The sequence below is a fragment of the Anas platyrhynchos genome, chromosome 25 (genome assembly GCF_047663525.1).
Source record: "Anas platyrhynchos isolate ZD024472 breed Pekin duck chromosome 25, IASCAAS_PekinDuck_T2T, whole genome shotgun sequence".
Lineage (NCBI taxonomy): Eukaryota > Metazoa > Chordata > Aves > Anseriformes > Anatidae > Anas > Anas platyrhynchos.
The window spans coordinates 8,481,177-8,497,961 of record NC_092611.1 but is presented as its reverse complement, the minus strand read 5'-3'; the positions used below and the strand labels follow the sequence as shown (position 1 = coordinate 8,497,961).

Sequence of the window (16,785 nt, the reverse complement as noted above, 5' to 3'; positions counted from 1 at the left end):
AAAATCTGCCAGCCTTTTTCATACTCTTGAGGCTGCAGTAAGTGATCTATTTTTAAACAATTACTTCTGCAAAAATATTAGAGAATTTGAGATCATTAACACACTTATTTTAAAGCATCTCCCCTTGCACAAAAATAAATACATAACAAGTAGGATTCTATGGGTTTAAAGTATGGATGTCAGCTGAGAATATTTACAAGGGAAATTAGCAGCATAAACATCTCCTTTGGGTTCCTTGTTACCACTTCCCTGAGTCATTTTCGGTGATCAGCTATTGGGGCCGATGGCTGTCATTGTTGTCATCTGCGTTTGTCCTGCCGGGAGGTAAAACTGAGCCCAGTGTGGGTTTGTCCTTTAGCCAAGAAAAAGGTGAGCGATGTGAACTGAAGTTGTGCAGCCCGGAGCCTGCTGTGGGTGTGCTGCTACATCTTTAATCAGATTGGCTCAGGACTCTAAAATTTTTAAATTACATGAGTTAGTAGGGTGTCAAACAGGAACCAGTCCAAAAGTGCGTTTACTTTCTCTGTGTGTAGTGTTTCGTGAATTACACTTTCTGTTTAAAGGAAAACTTCAGGTTTTTTTTTTGTTTTTTTTTTTTTGAAGTGCTATGATTTCTTTTTGTTGATTCAAGTAGCAGTTGGTTAAAATAATAAACAAAAATTAATTTAAAGCTACCAAAGTTTCTTATTGGCCACAATTTTAAATGCGACTACAGTGCTCTCTGCTGCTGTATACTGTGCTGCATCTCATGCAGAGAAGTTTGATGCTACGTTAGATAAAATTATGGCATCCCCCTAATGCAGGACACAATCATACCATTCTCTCAAGGGAGCAACACAGCAGTTAAAAATATATATATATTGATTTTTTTTTCTGTGTATATCAAGTTGTCCTAAGTGGACTGTAACATTATCACTGCAGTTTTCCTTTAAGGTGCTTTGATATAATCCAAAACACCACCCTATGGAATTTGGTTCAGCTGAGGTGTAGAGTAGCTGCAGAGTAGCAAAGTAGTTGTGCATGTTGTTCACAACATGCTGCAAATGTCTGTATGTTGACTTTTTTCTTCCCTTCCTGCGTATCCCCCTTCCTTCCACTCTCACTCTCAAGAAAACACAAGCAAAACAGAAACAAAGCCATAGCAGAAAAATTCTGACTATTCGATTTAAAGGCCAGCATGCTCCAATATATATTAACATCTTAATGGGAAAGCTCTGCATGTATACATTTACTACTCTCTGACAAGAGGGAATTAAATGTCAGAAGGATTTGTAGCATCTATAATTGAATTGGTGCTGAGAGAAGCAAATCTTAAGGAAGAATAACATATTAGGATTAGCAAATAATGTGGCATTTTGTCAGTTCCTGCCATCTAGTCTGTTCCCTCTTCAGTAATAAAGTTGTGATTTCTTTTTTTAATCATAGATATGAAGCAGGAATAGATTTTGTGAATTGGAGAAAGCATTTCAAAGCAGATTCCAGTTTTTAAGGTCAAGTTTGTCTGTCTTGGTGGAAATTCGGAGAATTATTGTCTGCTCCATAGTCGCAACGTTTTTTTTATTACCAAAGAAATAATGAGTGATGCCAATTATTGATGCTTATTCAGGATGAAATAATACCCATCTCCAGCCTTGCTGCTGGAGCAAGCCCCCTTCTTCCCCGGAGCCCCCTCTGCCAGGGGAGGGGCTGGGACGGGGCGCACGGTTTGGTGCCAGGCTCCTGCTGCAGCAGCTGCTGTCTGTGAAGCCTGGCTGGAGCAGCTGCAGGCTCACGTCCCCGTTACAGGGGTTAGCAAGCATATTGGAAGGCTGGCTGCATTCCCACCTCGCGTGAGAATATTCTGAAGCGAGGTGCTTACAGAAAATTAAGCAGGTCTGTTGCTTGCGGCATACAGATCGATTTGCCCATAGTGGTGTCCAGGATTGCTGGAGATGGGGTCTGTCGAGGGGCAGCTCTCAGCTGCCGGCTTTGTGTTGCCTTCCACGTTCGTAGGCAGGATTTTGTTCACGCTGGGTAGCAGCCACTGTGCTCGGCACCGCGGGGCTGAGCTGAAGCAGACAGGGCTTAGATGGGATGTTGAAAGAAAAACACAGGAAAGGTGTAACGGTGTCGGCATCGGTGGCCTTGCCATGGGCACTGCAGACCCTGGGCTCCCAGGTTCTTCAGAGGCTCTTTTTTGTGGCTGTTCAGGTGGGGATAGGGGGTCAGCATTACAGAAGGCAGCCGGTTATTAAAAGTGGACAGTGGAAGAGCTAGGAAAGAGGGACAGCTGAAGCAGATGAGGATGGAAGGACAAGAGGAGGAAAGCTGACAAAAATCATCACCTTTGGAGAGTTAAGGAACTAAACAGAAACAGTACTGCCACCAGGCAAGGGCTTCTGGAAAATCCCACTCATAAACACACTGCAGAAGCAAAGGTCAAAGGAACCAGCTTGCCTGCAGGACCTGCAAAAATTTCTGGCCGTGTTATCCCGAAGCTTCAAGTAGTTCCTGCGGCAACCCGCTGACTTGGTGCAGGTGGTGCCTAGGCAGGTGAGCTTGTATGGCAAGCACCGTCCTGAAAATGCAAAAGCAAAGAAGTAGAAACCCCTGTGAGCCTCAGAGCATATGGACTCCTAAGGATTTCTACTGTCTTGTTCTTAATTTTATGTTTAAGAAGAGGAAAACAATGGTTTTCTTCATTTCAGCAGTAGGCTTCAGTTTTTAAAAATTGATTTTTTACCTATTTTATTTGGAGAACAAATTGATGCAACAGAGAAAAGACAGGAAGAGGATTTAATTTTGATAAGTACAAGTGTTTTAGTGCCTCTAAATATGGCATATTTATTTTTAAACAGAGCTCCAGCCTGTTTCATCCAGAACATTTGCAATTAGAGATGAAGAGCCATTCCTTTCACTTTGATAATTAATATATAAACATAAATATGTTATCTTTAAAGTCAAAAGTACACTGTCAGCCGCCTCACAGACTCGGGTATCAGATGGTTTGCAACCACTAGACATCCTCAGCATGTAGTTAATTTTTACTTTGTATGTAAACTTGAAGACAAAGGTATTTAGCAGAGTACCTAATAAAACAAGCTTGCAGTTTGCACTTTGCCATGTTTTTAACAGAAATACTTCAGGAAAATAGCTGTGCATGTCCCAGTAGAAGAACTCATAATTAATAAACTCTTCTGGCCGGAACTGTCCCTTCTCAAGGAAATGCTGACTCCTTGCTCTTGACTTAATTGCAAATCGAGTAGAAACTGCAAAGGATCTGTCAAGCGTAAGGCTTTAGCACAGCCCTCCAAGTAACAGTGGCCTGAATCTCTGCAGCTCTGCAAATTCAGTATAACCGCCTTGAGGCTGGTGTTGCAAGGATGAGGTGCAGCAACTGGTGTTCAGGTTCCATGGGTGCAGAACTCTCTTAATTACAGTGATTAAGAAAAAAAAAATGCACCTCGATGCAAAATCCTGCTCTAGACACATTACAGAGCCATAACTCAGTGCATTTATTCTGCTCGGCTGTTCCAAAGGCCAGTAAGACATTCGTCCTGCAGCTTGGGATGCTTCCCTCTTGCCTTCAGTGCATCCTCTCATACCTTGGTGCTCGGTACCTGCCAAGGAGGGAGGTCAGCCCCGCGTGCTGCCGGGCGCTGTGCCGACAAACAGACGTGTTTGTCACCTTGGTAAAGCAGCGTGCAGCATGTCTGCAGCAGCAACTTGTCCAAAGCTGCCACGAGGAGACTTCAGTTTGAGTGCTCTCTCTACCTAGAACTCCCCAGTCCTCTGGTTTTCCCCTAGCTGCTGTTCCAGACAGACAACAGTGTCTCTTCCCAAGTGAGGCGGTCTCCTTGGCACGCTGCAGTGCTTTCATGGGCATCTTTCCCATCAACAAGCAGGGATATTCTGCTTCTTGCCAAAGCAGCAAATGCTGGGAAGTGCTTATGATACAGTCTGTTCCTACTGAAGATTATTTAGAAAAAGAAGGAAAAAAAAAAAAAAAAAAAGTACCTTCTGAGAGGCTGCTGGTTCTGGCAGTTTGCCACAGCAACTAGAAATCCTTGCGTAGTGGTTCCAGGACATGCACCATTTTCTTAAATACTTACTGTTATTTTTCTTCATCAGAAAGCTGGGAATAATTGACTTCAAAGACAGTAATTTTCATTGGATGTGGAACTGTCGACAGTTCGAGATCAGTTAATTCTCCTCATTGAGAGAGCTGTGTGTATGCCTTTTCAACAGAGTAAGATATTTTATGGGTTGTTTTGCAATTAGGTTTTGTCCTTTGAGTGCACTTTGTCATTACAACGTAAGAGGGAAGTTTATGTTTCACTTTTTGTATCTCATTTTTTCTAATCGTGAATTTCTACAAAATATTTGCCCATGATGTGTGTGCTGTTGGTATGCACTTTACTGAACACCAGGTTTTAATATGCTTTCAGATTTCCCTGGTGTGTTCCTACCACAGTTAAATGACCTGACTTTAGATGATGTGGAAGCAAACGCTTCTGATTTACAGTGGTATATTTTTTGCCACACTTAGTTTAGCTTGTTAGATAAGTTGCTGAAAGGACTTCTCTCATTGTGGTGCTAATAGGTACTAGTTTGTTTTCTCCCTTAATATGCACCAAACCTTGGCAAAATTAAACCCAGGCATCCCACTGCCTATGCCAAAGCTGCTACTTTTTAAAGTTACTTGAAGAAATGCTCTACGTTTTTTTCTTAAATTGTTTTAATTAAAGCGTACTATACAGTCTCAGTCACGAGTTATTTACTTACATCCCCTAGTACTTAATCTTAGAACAGAATTGGAAATATCGATAGAAAGTGTAAATCCTGGGCTCCTGCTTGAAAGCATTGTATCAGGTTTCAGCTCAAAAGAGCACCATTACCTTTAGCTGTCACGGATCTGTACGCTTGATCGATAAACTTCAAATATTATTAGAGGTGGAGGCTTCAGAGATTTGCTCTGTTCTTTGGAGAGAGACGGGGATAAATCTTTCTTAAAAATTGACTTGAATTTGCACTCTCAGTCTTCCTAGTAAAATGCATTTCTCTTAGGTGTCTGGGCAACTGCATGCAGGGCAGATTTATAGGCCATGTGCTTCTTGTAGTGAAAGATTTAAATGGTAAATCCTTCACATATGACTTCACAAATCATGTAAAGTTAAAAGATTTTTACCGTTTCTGTTGCTGCTATGCTTAAATTGTAAGGTATGGCTAGTAAATCATTTTAATGGAGGTGTCGCGCTTGACTCAATAAAAAATAAATAAATAAATAAATAGAGACAATGGTTTAGCTTCTATTCCAAAATGTTAATGTATTAATCAACGGGAGAATAATTGTTTTTTACTATGTTATAAATCTCAGTTGCCATTAGAATTGCAGCAAGGGTTGATGTAGCTGTGTTCTTAAATTAAAATTGTTTACACTGCTATACATTCTTTTTACATGGCCATAGCTCATTCTGGGTTCATTTCAGAGTTGTTCCTCAGCCAAATAAGTCATTCCTCTCCCAGTGACGGCATCCTAAGGGAGAGATGCTTATAAAAGAAAACTAATTGCGTGGTGAGGTGTTTAATAAATAAAATAAAGCAGTTGGAGGCAATGCACAATTATTGCTTACTGTCTGCTTTTGAAGAGGTTTTTATAGTTTGGGTTAAGAGTTTTGCATCTTAGGACGTCATGAACTGTAATGAACAGAAAAGGTTGTGCTTAATTATGTAATCTTTGAGTTCTTGGGTTGGGGGAGAAGACGGCTGCAAACACGTTTACAAAGCTTGGTTGATTGTTTTGTGGTTGTAGAGGTTTTGGGGCTGATATTAAAATGTGTCACCAGGGCACTCGTTTAATGATGTTTCTCTAAAGCTAATGATTCGTGTTTCCATATAGCATTCTACTGCTATTCTCTGTGCCCCCCTGCTCCCCAGGAGGATTGAAATTTGGGGAGTGTTCTAGGGAAATTTCCAAAAACACGTGTCCACCAATGATTCCACATCTCCTCTCCTCTCCCATTCCCTATCCTAGCTGTCTTCCCCGTGCATAGCAGTAGTGCTGCTGCTTATAGCGGACGATACCTTGCAAGTTGATCGGCCAGATCAGTTCAGCCTTGGGCAGCCCGCTTGCTCCTCTGCCTGAACTCATCTGTCGAGATAGCTTGATGCTTTATCCCTTTTCCTTTGGAAAGCAAAAGGGTGGCTTTTCCAATCCTGAGGGCAGCTGCAGCCAAAACCTTCAGATTGTGTCGTAATAAGTCCCGAATTCTTATTCCTCTTCTAATCTCAACAGATTCTCGTGCAGGTGAGGAGGGGTCAATAAGGAGCGTGGACCATGCAGTCGTCGGTGGTGTTGTGGCCGTGGTCGTATTTGCCATGCTTTGCCTGCTCATCATTTTAGGGCGATATTTTGCAAGGCATAAAGGTAAGGCAAAGACTGAAACTGAAAAATGAAGGGATTTGGTACAGCTGTCACTTCTGAAGCTTGCAGTCAGCACTGCTGCTCTAGGTGTACTCCGAACACAGGCTAAAACTGAAATTTGGAAGTCTTACTACAAAACCTAATTGACCTGAGCTGGTGTGTCATGCCAGCGTCTTGGTTTTGTGGTTTTCATTGTAAAATGTAAATGTCCATCCTGGGAGCTTTTTACAACCTCCAGAGTAAGGCTGAACCCACCCACAGTGACGTGACCGTTCCAGTCCCTGTGTATACGGGCAGGTGTTTGCACAAAAGGATTCTCTGTTAGCAGCTTTTATTTAGTGGATTTGGGAAAGGTGTCAGAATAATGACGAGCTGGTTGAGACCCCAGCCAGGGTGGAAGGAATAATGCAGAGAAGAGAGGAGAAAGCAGTGAGAAAAAAAAACTACAAGGCACATTAGGGGAGAGAGAACAGGAAGATGAAAGATGCCTTTCCTTTAAGTGTTTAAAACACAATTTTACTGACATTTGAAGGGTAAAATCACTGTGTGACCTAGTTTCTTCTCTGTACTACAACACCATGGAGAACAGCACACCATCACGTCTGCATGGGGACGTGACTGCCCAGCCTGCGGCTGGTGGCAGGGAACGCTGCGGTGGGACGTGGGGCAGCATCAGCCCCACTGCTTGCCCCGGCACTGCTTTCCTGTGCCCTCTGCTTGCACTTCCATGGGAAATGCAGGATAAAAATGCCCAGCTCCTCTTGAAGGAGTTGCACATCTGGGTGCCTCAGGCAGGACTGGAGATAACTGTCCCCGTGCCGTGGGGTCTGTGGTGTCGTGCTCCTTGGTAACATCACAGCTGCACAGTCCCGAGCCGCAGCTGCGTGGGACCTGCTCTCAGGCTCCATTTCTTTCCTGTGGCATTGATTTCCCCTCCTGCTCGTGGCTTTGTCGCTCTCTCGCTCGCGATGTCACAGACCTTGCCGCTTCGCTTTCAGGTACATACTTCACTCATGAAGCCAAAGGAGCAGACGATGCAGCCGACGCAGACACAGCTATCATCAATGCAGAAGGAGGACAAAACAACTCTGAAGAAAAGAAAGAGTACTTCATCTAGAGCAGCCTTGGTTTCAATGAGGTGTCCAACTGTGGACGGTTACTGGCCCTATTTAAACGCTAAAGAGACAGTGATATTGGAAGTTGCAACCAGCTTGTGTCTTTTTTTTAAAGAAAAACGCAAATGGGTGGAGAGTTGTGAGACTGGGAGGGTCCGGGATTTGCTGTGTAAAAATATTCTTCGTAAAGTACACTCTGCTGTTTGACACCTCAATTTGTTTGGGTTTTATTTTTTTGGCCAAGTCCGGCTTGGATTTAGTTTAGTGAAGTCATTTGCAGAAGATTCTGTGCCTTGTTTTATTTCTGTTTGTTTGGGTTGGGGGGGAGGCTGGGAAGAAGAGGGGCTTCTGTGCGTTAGTTCCCTTCGGATTTCTGTGGTTCTTTGTTTCCCCTTTTGTCCTCTGTTTCTGGAGTTGCCTGCTGGGACCCCTTGGAATAGGTTGGTTTCTTTTTAAGGTATTTTTCTTTCTTTTTATCCTCACTGTTTTCTGTTTGGAACTCGGTCTCATCGGAGGAGAACCAGCACATTTTAGATCTCATAGTTTGCAATTCAGTGTACCCATATTCCATTTTCTCTATTGTCGTAAAGGCTTGGATAAACAAACAATGAGAACCTGTTTGTGGCTGCCCATGTTCCAAATGCTTTAGATGGTGGAGACTAGAAAATAGCCTGCAACCCAGAAAAACTGCGGAGCAGCGTGACACCGGGGTCCGTGTGCCCGATGTGTCGCGGCGTGACCCCAACCCGTGTGCCCGTGCCCGTGTCCTGCTCCCAGCCAGGGCTCCTCCTGCCGCCCAGGTGGCTCCAGGGTGGCAGGATCTGGTCCGCAGAGGGGCAGAGGTGGGATTTCTCTGGGCTTATTTTTGTTGCAAACCGTTCCGTCGCGCTGTCCCGATTGGCCTGACTTCTCCCTAAATTGCTAGAAAAGGAAAAGCCCCCCCTGGGGAGCAGAAGGCTGCAAACGAGCGGTTTTTGTATTCTTTTCCCCTCCGTTTGCCCTGTGCCAGGGAAGGCAGCAGGGACCGGTGCTCAGGCGCGTTTGTCCTCTGGGAGCTGCGAGCTCCCGGCCCCCAGCCTGGTCCGGGTGCAGGCAGCCAGGGCCGGGCTGTGCTGGCCGATGCCCGGCTGCCTCCCACCCCTGCTCCTGCCTCAAAGCTGCCAGCCATGCACCCCTGTCCCTGTCCCCGTCCCTGTCCCTGCACGGCCGCAGCCGTGGGGCACAGCGACTGGCAACACCTCACCTTCCGCATGTGTTAGATCCGAAACCTGGAGCAACTGGACAGGTGCAACTGCCTTTTTTTTATCAGATAAGTAAAACGTGGGAATTTGCATTAAAAATTAGTGTGCTAACTGACTTATAAAGCCATAGGTAAAAAAAGAAGAATTTAGGTAAATTAGAATTGTGACAGATAGCAAATCACAATGAGAAGACGGTTTTAAAATTATATATGCTGACTTGTTTTTGGTGAGTAATCTTGGATTTTGAGAGATACTTTTTTTTACTGTGTTTATGTGGAACATGTATGCTGATTTATTTAAGGGAAACATTAATCTTAGCGTCAACTTTTTTTTAGGGGGTTGGGAGGATCATTTTTGTGTGTGTTTTTTTAATTGTTTTTGGCAGAACCATTATGACGCAGGAGTCTGTTGGGAATGGGACGGCATGAGAGCAGACAAGCCCATTCTCAAGCAGTAGTCTGTCTTTCCCCTTTATACGAGAAAAAGAAACTCACAGGAATAGCTTTTTTCTGAGCAAATTTTGTGGAGCGCAGCTCTTTTCTGAGCCTTCAGCACCATTGCCAAATCACACCATGGTGAGAAGCATTCAGCATGTTAGAGTTCGGGGGGGCTTTTTTACTCATCGATCACGGAATTGGCATCCTGTTTTTGAACAGCCCATCTTTGTTTTGAAAGTGTACAGTAGTGCAGTGTTACCGATGTAACTTTGACTTAAAATGTTGACATGTCTCAGGTTCATGTGTTTTGATTGGTGTTTTCCGTCTCAGGTAGATTGCAAAATTTCGGCCCCACACATTGGAAAAAAAAAAAAAGAGTAAAAAAACAGGAAATTACGAATTTTAGTTGTATATTGGTTTATGTATTTTTTCTTCAGTATACAGTGCACTGTTTGAAATGTATTGTTGAGTATTACTTTGTACAGCTTTAGGTCATTAGGATTTTTAAGTGTGGAGAAAGAACAAACTTGTTTAAAGGAGTATTACAAATGAAGGATGCGTGACTGATGCTAAACAACCTTGTTCTTTGTTCACCCAGCCTTTTTATTTTTTCCCCTTAGGCCAGTTCTGTTTTAAGGTGTCCATGGAAGATGTTACAATGTAAGAAAATACATATCCATATGTTCCCATTCACATTTTGTATTGGTTCATGTATACCATTTTTACAAAGAAAAAGAAGTACTATAAAATATCTGTCTTCTTAATAAAAAAAAATTAATGTTACAAAACTATCTTCACTTCTCATTCTGCGCTCTTTATCTCCCGCTGCTCTGGAGGCCGTGGTCACAGCGGAGGCGCGGGGGCGAGGACGGGGCCGGTCCGAGCCAGAGGGAGTGCTGTGGAAAAGGTCGGCAGTGGTAAACTTCCCATGGTATGTTGGGCAAGAGCCCTGATGCTCCCTTCCAGTGTCTGCCACAAGTCTGAGAAGGGAGCCTTGCTCTTTACAAGAGGTTTACTCCTTTGAGAAATCATTGATGTGATTTCCCAGACTGCTAAATCCACATCACACCCTCATTCCTAATCCATGGTAGCAGTGTGAGCAGTATTTTCTGAAGGGCCAAATGGGGAGGAGAAAAAATAAAAGCCACTAGGAGTGCTTGGACGGAGTATTTCTAGTTGCTTCGTTAGGCTGGTGGCTGACATGAAAAAGATTTTATTTTTTTAAGGAAGGATCGCTACCTTGCATAAGTAAAGTATTTAATTTGAGTTTCAGCATAATGTGATGGTTACTGAGCACAGCAATAATGTTGGCCTGCTGCATGCAGTTGCCCTGCTGAGAGGTCTGTTTTTACAGCTCCTGGACGGAGGAGGATAATCCCGAGATGAGAAGCACTTGGCAGGGTGCTCCACGCACCTGCGCTCAGCCTCGTGGTGCCCGTTGGCGTTGAGAGCGCATAGCCTCGCTCAGTGCTTGCTGCCCGAGGGAGTCGCACAGCTTCACGCTGAGCTCTTGTCCTCTGCTCGGGGTCCGGTTGTGTTTCATCAGTGCGAGGGACGTGCTCCTCCTCTGTAGGGACAGGTTGTGCCAATACAAAATGTTGTGTTGTACAGAGTTACTTCTATCTGTCTATGGAATTAATTTTTTATTCCAAATCGGTCACATAATCTTGGATTCCAGAGATTACTGAAACCCCAGAGTGATATCCGATGATCTGGCAGTCACTGATTCTGAGACTGGTCTTTGCCGATCACAAACTCAGAGTAGCAAATAGAGCTTACCTTCAAGTCGTGTGTTGAAAAAAAGGGGGCTTGCAATTTAGCTCACATGCGAGTTCAGATCTCCAGGTCTTATACAGGATGTTGTCTTCTACATGACACTTAGATGTTCAAAACCAGAGAATAACTCCCATGGCACTTTATTCCTTGAGTGAAGTCAGCTTCAGAGTTACACAGTCATTATTTATTTATGACAGTGCTTGCTAAGTAATACCTGCTTCCTAAACACAAAGCACCATCCTTTGCTCTGAAGAGCAACTGCAGCACAGCTCATAAAACAAAAAAAGTTCACAGAAGGTAAGGACTGGTTGAAACACAGGTGAGTGAGAAGTGACAACCCTGGGAGCCTCAAGTTGTGCTGATTTTAAGCACAACTTTTTAATTTTTTTTTTGATCACACCTGGTCTGCAGTGCATGCAACACCAGGACCGCAGGGGTGATTTGTTAGCAGCAATGCCCGCGTGCAGGTGCTGGCTCTGGGAACTGCCCCATTCCTCCAGCCACGGCTGGGAATTTCTTTGGCAGTCTGTGGTTTTACAGCCATTTAGCCATGAAAGAAAAACTCTCCCGGTTTCACAAACCTAATCCGTAAAGCCGTACAGAGTCGGCGCTGAGCAAAACAAAAGGTAGCCATGGGAAGATCAAAGAGCATTACGCCTTCCTCGGTCTCTGCTGCCTCCCTGTTAGCACGCACGACTTCTCATTCACTCATATTCCCAACGCAAGAGCCTTAAATCTTCCTTAAGTGATATCTTCTCAGGTTAATTAATCTCTAGGCTTAAACTTGCTGTGAGCAGCAGGAAGTCCAGCCTGCAGTCAGCAATGTTACGATTGCATCTTCTAATACTGTTTATCCTGCATTAGTGTTTACTTAAGGAGAAAATTGATCTGTAACTGATACTTCAATCTTCCAGAGCTGATGTTGGGCAGCCCAGTGCACAAACGTTTAATAACAGACAAATATGTAAATCCCGTAATGGCAGGTGAGTGTTGAAATACGCAGCTTTCTTCACTGAACAGCTATCCCAGACTCAGTTCTGATTACTGCCAGATTTGCTTGCATCTCCCTTTAAAACGCTCAGGATTTCAGGACTGTAATACGTAATGCCTGCTTGCCTCAGAACACCAAACTCAAATAAAAAGTGCTGCCACAAAGAATATGTTTCACCACTGATCAGTCTCAGCGTAGCTAGTGATGAAGCCAATGTTTGTTTCTCCTCTAACGTTTCCCTTAGCCGCATCTCCTGAAATCAGGTTATGAGGCAGCTGCAGCATTGAAATTAGGAGCATCAATCTTTTATGTTTTGGACAAAGAAGGAGGAGAAAAACAATTGTTTTCCACTGAATAGATACTAGTGAGAGATACACCATCATAATGTCCATACATAAACCAACTACTACACTTGCGAGTAGCTTTACATATTTGGGCTCACGTGCCGAGGGCTGCTGATGCTTGAAGGCTGGTATTCAGCACTGTCGAGCACTTGGTGCATTTAATACAGTTCTCTGAGAAACAACATTTTTCTTAGAGAAATTATGACACCGAGCAAAAAGCTTTAGGGCAAACCAGAAAAAGGAGCTATTCCTTTTCTTATACAAAATGAGTGTGAACATATGTTCTTTGATCATTAACATGGCTATTTTCTAATTATTTCAATTTACAAGAGATTTTAATATCATATGTCTGATGCCAGCTCGTAATGCTTTGTTTTTTGTTGATTTTTTTCCTCTTCAAGACAAAACTAACTGCAGCACACACTTGTGGTGTCAAATGCAAGGTTATGGAGTTAGATAGGCAATTGAATTCCTTTCCCACCTGTTCTTGTTCCCCTTTCTCCGAACACTTTATGGTCATTATAATTCAGGTGGTAGCATTCCTGTCTGGCACAATGTCGATAGAACAGGTGAAAGAAAAATTTGGGAATCTTTATTCCACTGGGGGGAAAAAAAAAAAAAAAAAAAAAGTGGAGTAAAAGAAGAAGGCACAGGAGAAATGTGAAAAATACAGCAAGCACTTGGCATTGCTTCCAACGAGGAAGAGTTGAAAGCACTACATGAGCCGTCTGAGGCACCGCGGTGGAAACGCTCACTTCCAAACCACCAGAGCTGCATTATAGTGCTGCTCTTCATGTTTGTGCCATAAAGCTCCTTGGCAGGCAGTCATGATATGTTTTATTACAAGCCCATCAACTCAGAAATACCTAATGCGTTCCCAACTGCCAAGTGAGAGGGAGCTCAGCACTGACATCTCATCATCTTCCAGTGCCACCCTGTCTAGAGACTTCTCCATCGGGCAGAATAACTCCATTAAAATACTATAAAGACAGCGAAGAATAACAAATCACAGAGTGACGCTATTATCGCATGAATTTAGCAGATTATTGTTTAGCTGCATTCAGTAATGGCATCTTATTTATTTTGCCTGAAAATAACAACCATCAGGGGATCCGGGATGGCATTTTGTGCCAGATAAAATCCCTCACGGGTGGCAGCTGTGCAGCTCCTGGGCCGAGGCTGCCCAGGCGCTCTCACTCATCTGAGAAACGAGGCAGCTAACACGTTAACATAACCTGACTCTTAAAATCTGCCTGGGACCTCATGGATTCATTTCAGTAGCATTTTAAGCCGTGCCACGAGGCTGTTGATTCACACGCCCATGGGGAGAAAAGGCCAGTGTCTGCCTGCTGTTCATCATTGCAGAAGATGTGGCGCCGCTCAGCGCCGTGGTAGCTGCAGCTGGCCTGCATCTCTCATCGAGGTGATGCACATACAAATACAACACCGGGTGAGTACTTCATGAACACCACAACCTGATTTATTCTGCACTTGTGTTGCCATGAGATGCCTGAAGTGTCTGTCTCTGTATGTTGCAATGGGGAGAGGTTTTTCATCGTTCCTAACATGACGTGCTGTTTGCCTCTCAATCTGCTCGAGCCGGCGCTCTTCCCCGAGGGCGCTGAGCTGTGATTAATGCTGTGGTCTGCCTTTAAATGCAGCCCTGCTGCTGCTGCTAGTTGCGGTAATTTTCAATAATTTAGTAAGCACAAAGGCAATCTACCGAATGCTGTGGAAAAGCGAAGCCTGCAAGAGCACAGCAAGGCTGCTGCAAGAGATGGGGAAGGGACGGAGCCATTTGGTTATGGCCACGTCTCAGTTTCCAGAGCAAAACTGATAAAAGTTTGATTGAACATTAATAGCCTATTAAGAATCCAGTTGTGAACATTGCCCAGTAAGAATGCTGCCAGCCACAGCTTTTGTGAGAACAAATAAGCTGCCTGTTGCAGAGTTCATGATTTATTTATGGACATGTGTGGCTCATTCATACCATGCCCCAAATCAGGACGTTTCTCATTATTTTTGCGCTTGCCAGCGACTCTGTGCTGGGAAGGAAATGCAGTTGCTTGCTCTCAGGCTGTTTACCTTCTGTGAATGTTGAGCAGGGTCTTTGCCAAGACTTCGGATTCAACTCCTCAAATGGCCCAGTTATTTCCCCAGTCATGTGTATTAAACTACTGCTCCCTTTAATCTTGGCAATTTCAGGCTGCAGCATCCATCTGTTTGGAAAAAGAAACCCAAACAGAAAGTGCTGCTTGAAATGATCACAGATTTACTTAGCTGCAGCTTCAAAAGGTTCTTATTTATACCTCATTACATCCCAGGGAATAAGGAGATCTGCCTCGGACAACTGGAGCTTAATCCTTACTCTTAGATGACTCCAGTAGACTTCTGTCAACGTCCAATATCTTACTTTAAAGTTATACAGCAAGTGATTGCATTATTCGTTTGTCCAGCCATTTAGTGTCACGCAGAGAACTAACTGCACAGAAACCTTCTCGATTTCGTTTGCTAAGGCTTAAGAAGTTGCAGCAATTTTCCACACTGCCCAGATTGCACACCCTACATCCCTCCTTTATTCCTTGGCTATTTAGACCTCACAAGCCAAGTGCGCTTTATTGTCGAACATCCAAGCAGATCTCGACTTCTAGCAAGCCCCGTATGACCCCAGCAGTTTTCAGAACAGAAAATAACAAATTCTCCAATTTATAATCAGTGTCATATCCCCAGATGATTGGGGATTGTTTCCTCCTTGCTCCCAGCCCATCTCCCGTGCCTCTCGCCTCCCCTTGGCCTCCGATCATCTCCTCTGCTCGCAGCCTGCTGCCCGAGGCTGCTGTTCCTCTCAGCTCTTTGGCTGTACAACTATTGCTGTTAAGTGCTTTTAATTTGAAGGACATTTCTAGATTTCATGAAATTGAAGAAAATGATCATTACTTAAAATAAAAGTGTAGTGTTTGCCCTGAACTTAATGTTTTTACAAGTTGCGTAAGTAATTTGGCACTAATTGCATGATTATTTTATTGGGTAAGAAATACAATTCTTAATTTATTTATTTTTTACCAAGTACAATGAGGAATTATTTTAACTTCATAAACAATTCTGATTTGCATAATTACTGCCTCTTCTGCCAGGCTGATGCTGCTAGAAGTCGAGGTAGCTTATGCTACATTAAGTAAGCAGAGATACATGATACTTTAGATTATATCGGGTAAAATGTACCTGAATTCTGAGCTCAGTGATTGAAATATACTTGCTGTTAAAAAAAAAAGCGAGGAGCTGGGGTGAAGTGTGACTGTACAAGTCCGTGGCATTGATCCGAGCTGGCCGGTCAGTTATCATCAGAAGCCCTGACAACAGACTAATAGGTTTTTCTGAAGATCCAGTCAGATCTTCCAGGCAGTGTCTCACGGTGTGCCACGTGGGATCATACCTGCTCCACACCGTATTGATCGGCCTAGGGCATGCGCTCCCTCCTCTTCCTCCCCTCGGCTTCGCATTGTGTCTGGGTTGAAAGGGATATTGTAAGAGCAGGCTGGGAGCTGGTCTGCAGCCGTGGAGGCTCCGCTCCTCGCTGCCCTTGCTAGGCTAGTGCCAGCCCGAGCAGCATCCTGCCTCTCTTGCTTTATGTTACTCTGTTTTTCTCTCTGGAGAGAGAAAGGTGCTATGGAGGAGCTTTGGTTTGCAATAATCATACAACAACAACAAATTAATAATTCCCAAATAGCCGGAGGAACTCTCACTGCCCGTGCCCCCGGTGCGATTTCAGTACAAAATGGAGCAGCCGTGTGTTTATGGGCTGACTCTGCATTACCCTGTTCAGGAGGTCACTGCTGCTTGCAGTGTGAGGAGTTCTTCCAGCCCTGCATTTAGAGGAGCAGCAGCAAGGACTGGGCTGGAGCCGTGCTCCAGCAGATGAGGCTGCCCTGTTGCAAGAGTCTAAGGAAGTACACAGTGCTGCATTAACCCGCTGCCCCCAAAATTACATGGGGTTGTGAGGCAAGAAAGGCCCTTCTGGGGCTCCAGGCGTGGGCAGGAGCCCATTGCAGCAGCAAGGACACTGCCTCTGCCCCAAGAGGACAAGGACAAGGAGGTGACATTCACGGGGCCAACGCTGAGCTGTGCTGACCTACAGGACCAGCTGCAGGGGGACTTTCCAGGGCTCGGAGCTGTTCAGGCATGGGAGAAGGGGCTGGCCTCTGGGCTTCGAGTGCAGAGCGAGAGGGATGGGAGGTCCTGCTGGTGCTGGTGGACCTCGCTCAACCTTTCTGGCTGTTTTCCTGCAGAAGCCCGAGCTCAGCTGCAGCCCCGAGGGATGCTAAGATGTGGGCACAGCAGCTTTGCTCTGCACATCCTGACCGTGTGTGGACTCCCACCGGTAAGTGAAAAATTCCTCCAAGCACGATGCCTCATCTCCATGCATGCTTCAGTGACAGGAGAGCTCTGCGTGACTCCGGATCAGCTGCTCAGAGCACTGC

At 44.5% G+C, this 16,785-nt stretch overlaps 1 protein-coding gene across 11 annotated transcripts in view; it reads left to right on the top strand.

Annotated features, from left to right (window-relative positions):
* The window catches only part of CADM1 (cell adhesion molecule 1), a 178,043-nt gene extending 168,056 nt beyond the window's left edge, over positions 1–9,987 (top strand). For all 11 annotated transcript variants that reach the window (XM_038167497.2, XM_038167499.2, XM_072027780.1 and 8 more), the window contains 2 exons: positions 6,275–6,406; positions 7,402–9,987. In XM_038167497.2, coding sequence (XP_038023425.1) covers positions 6,275–6,406; positions 7,402–7,520 — 251 coding nt within the window. In that variant the 3' untranslated portion in view covers positions 7,521–9,987. The remainder of the gene's footprint in view (positions 1–6,274; positions 6,407–7,401) is intronic.
* Positions 9,988–16,785: the final 6,798 nt, after the last annotated feature.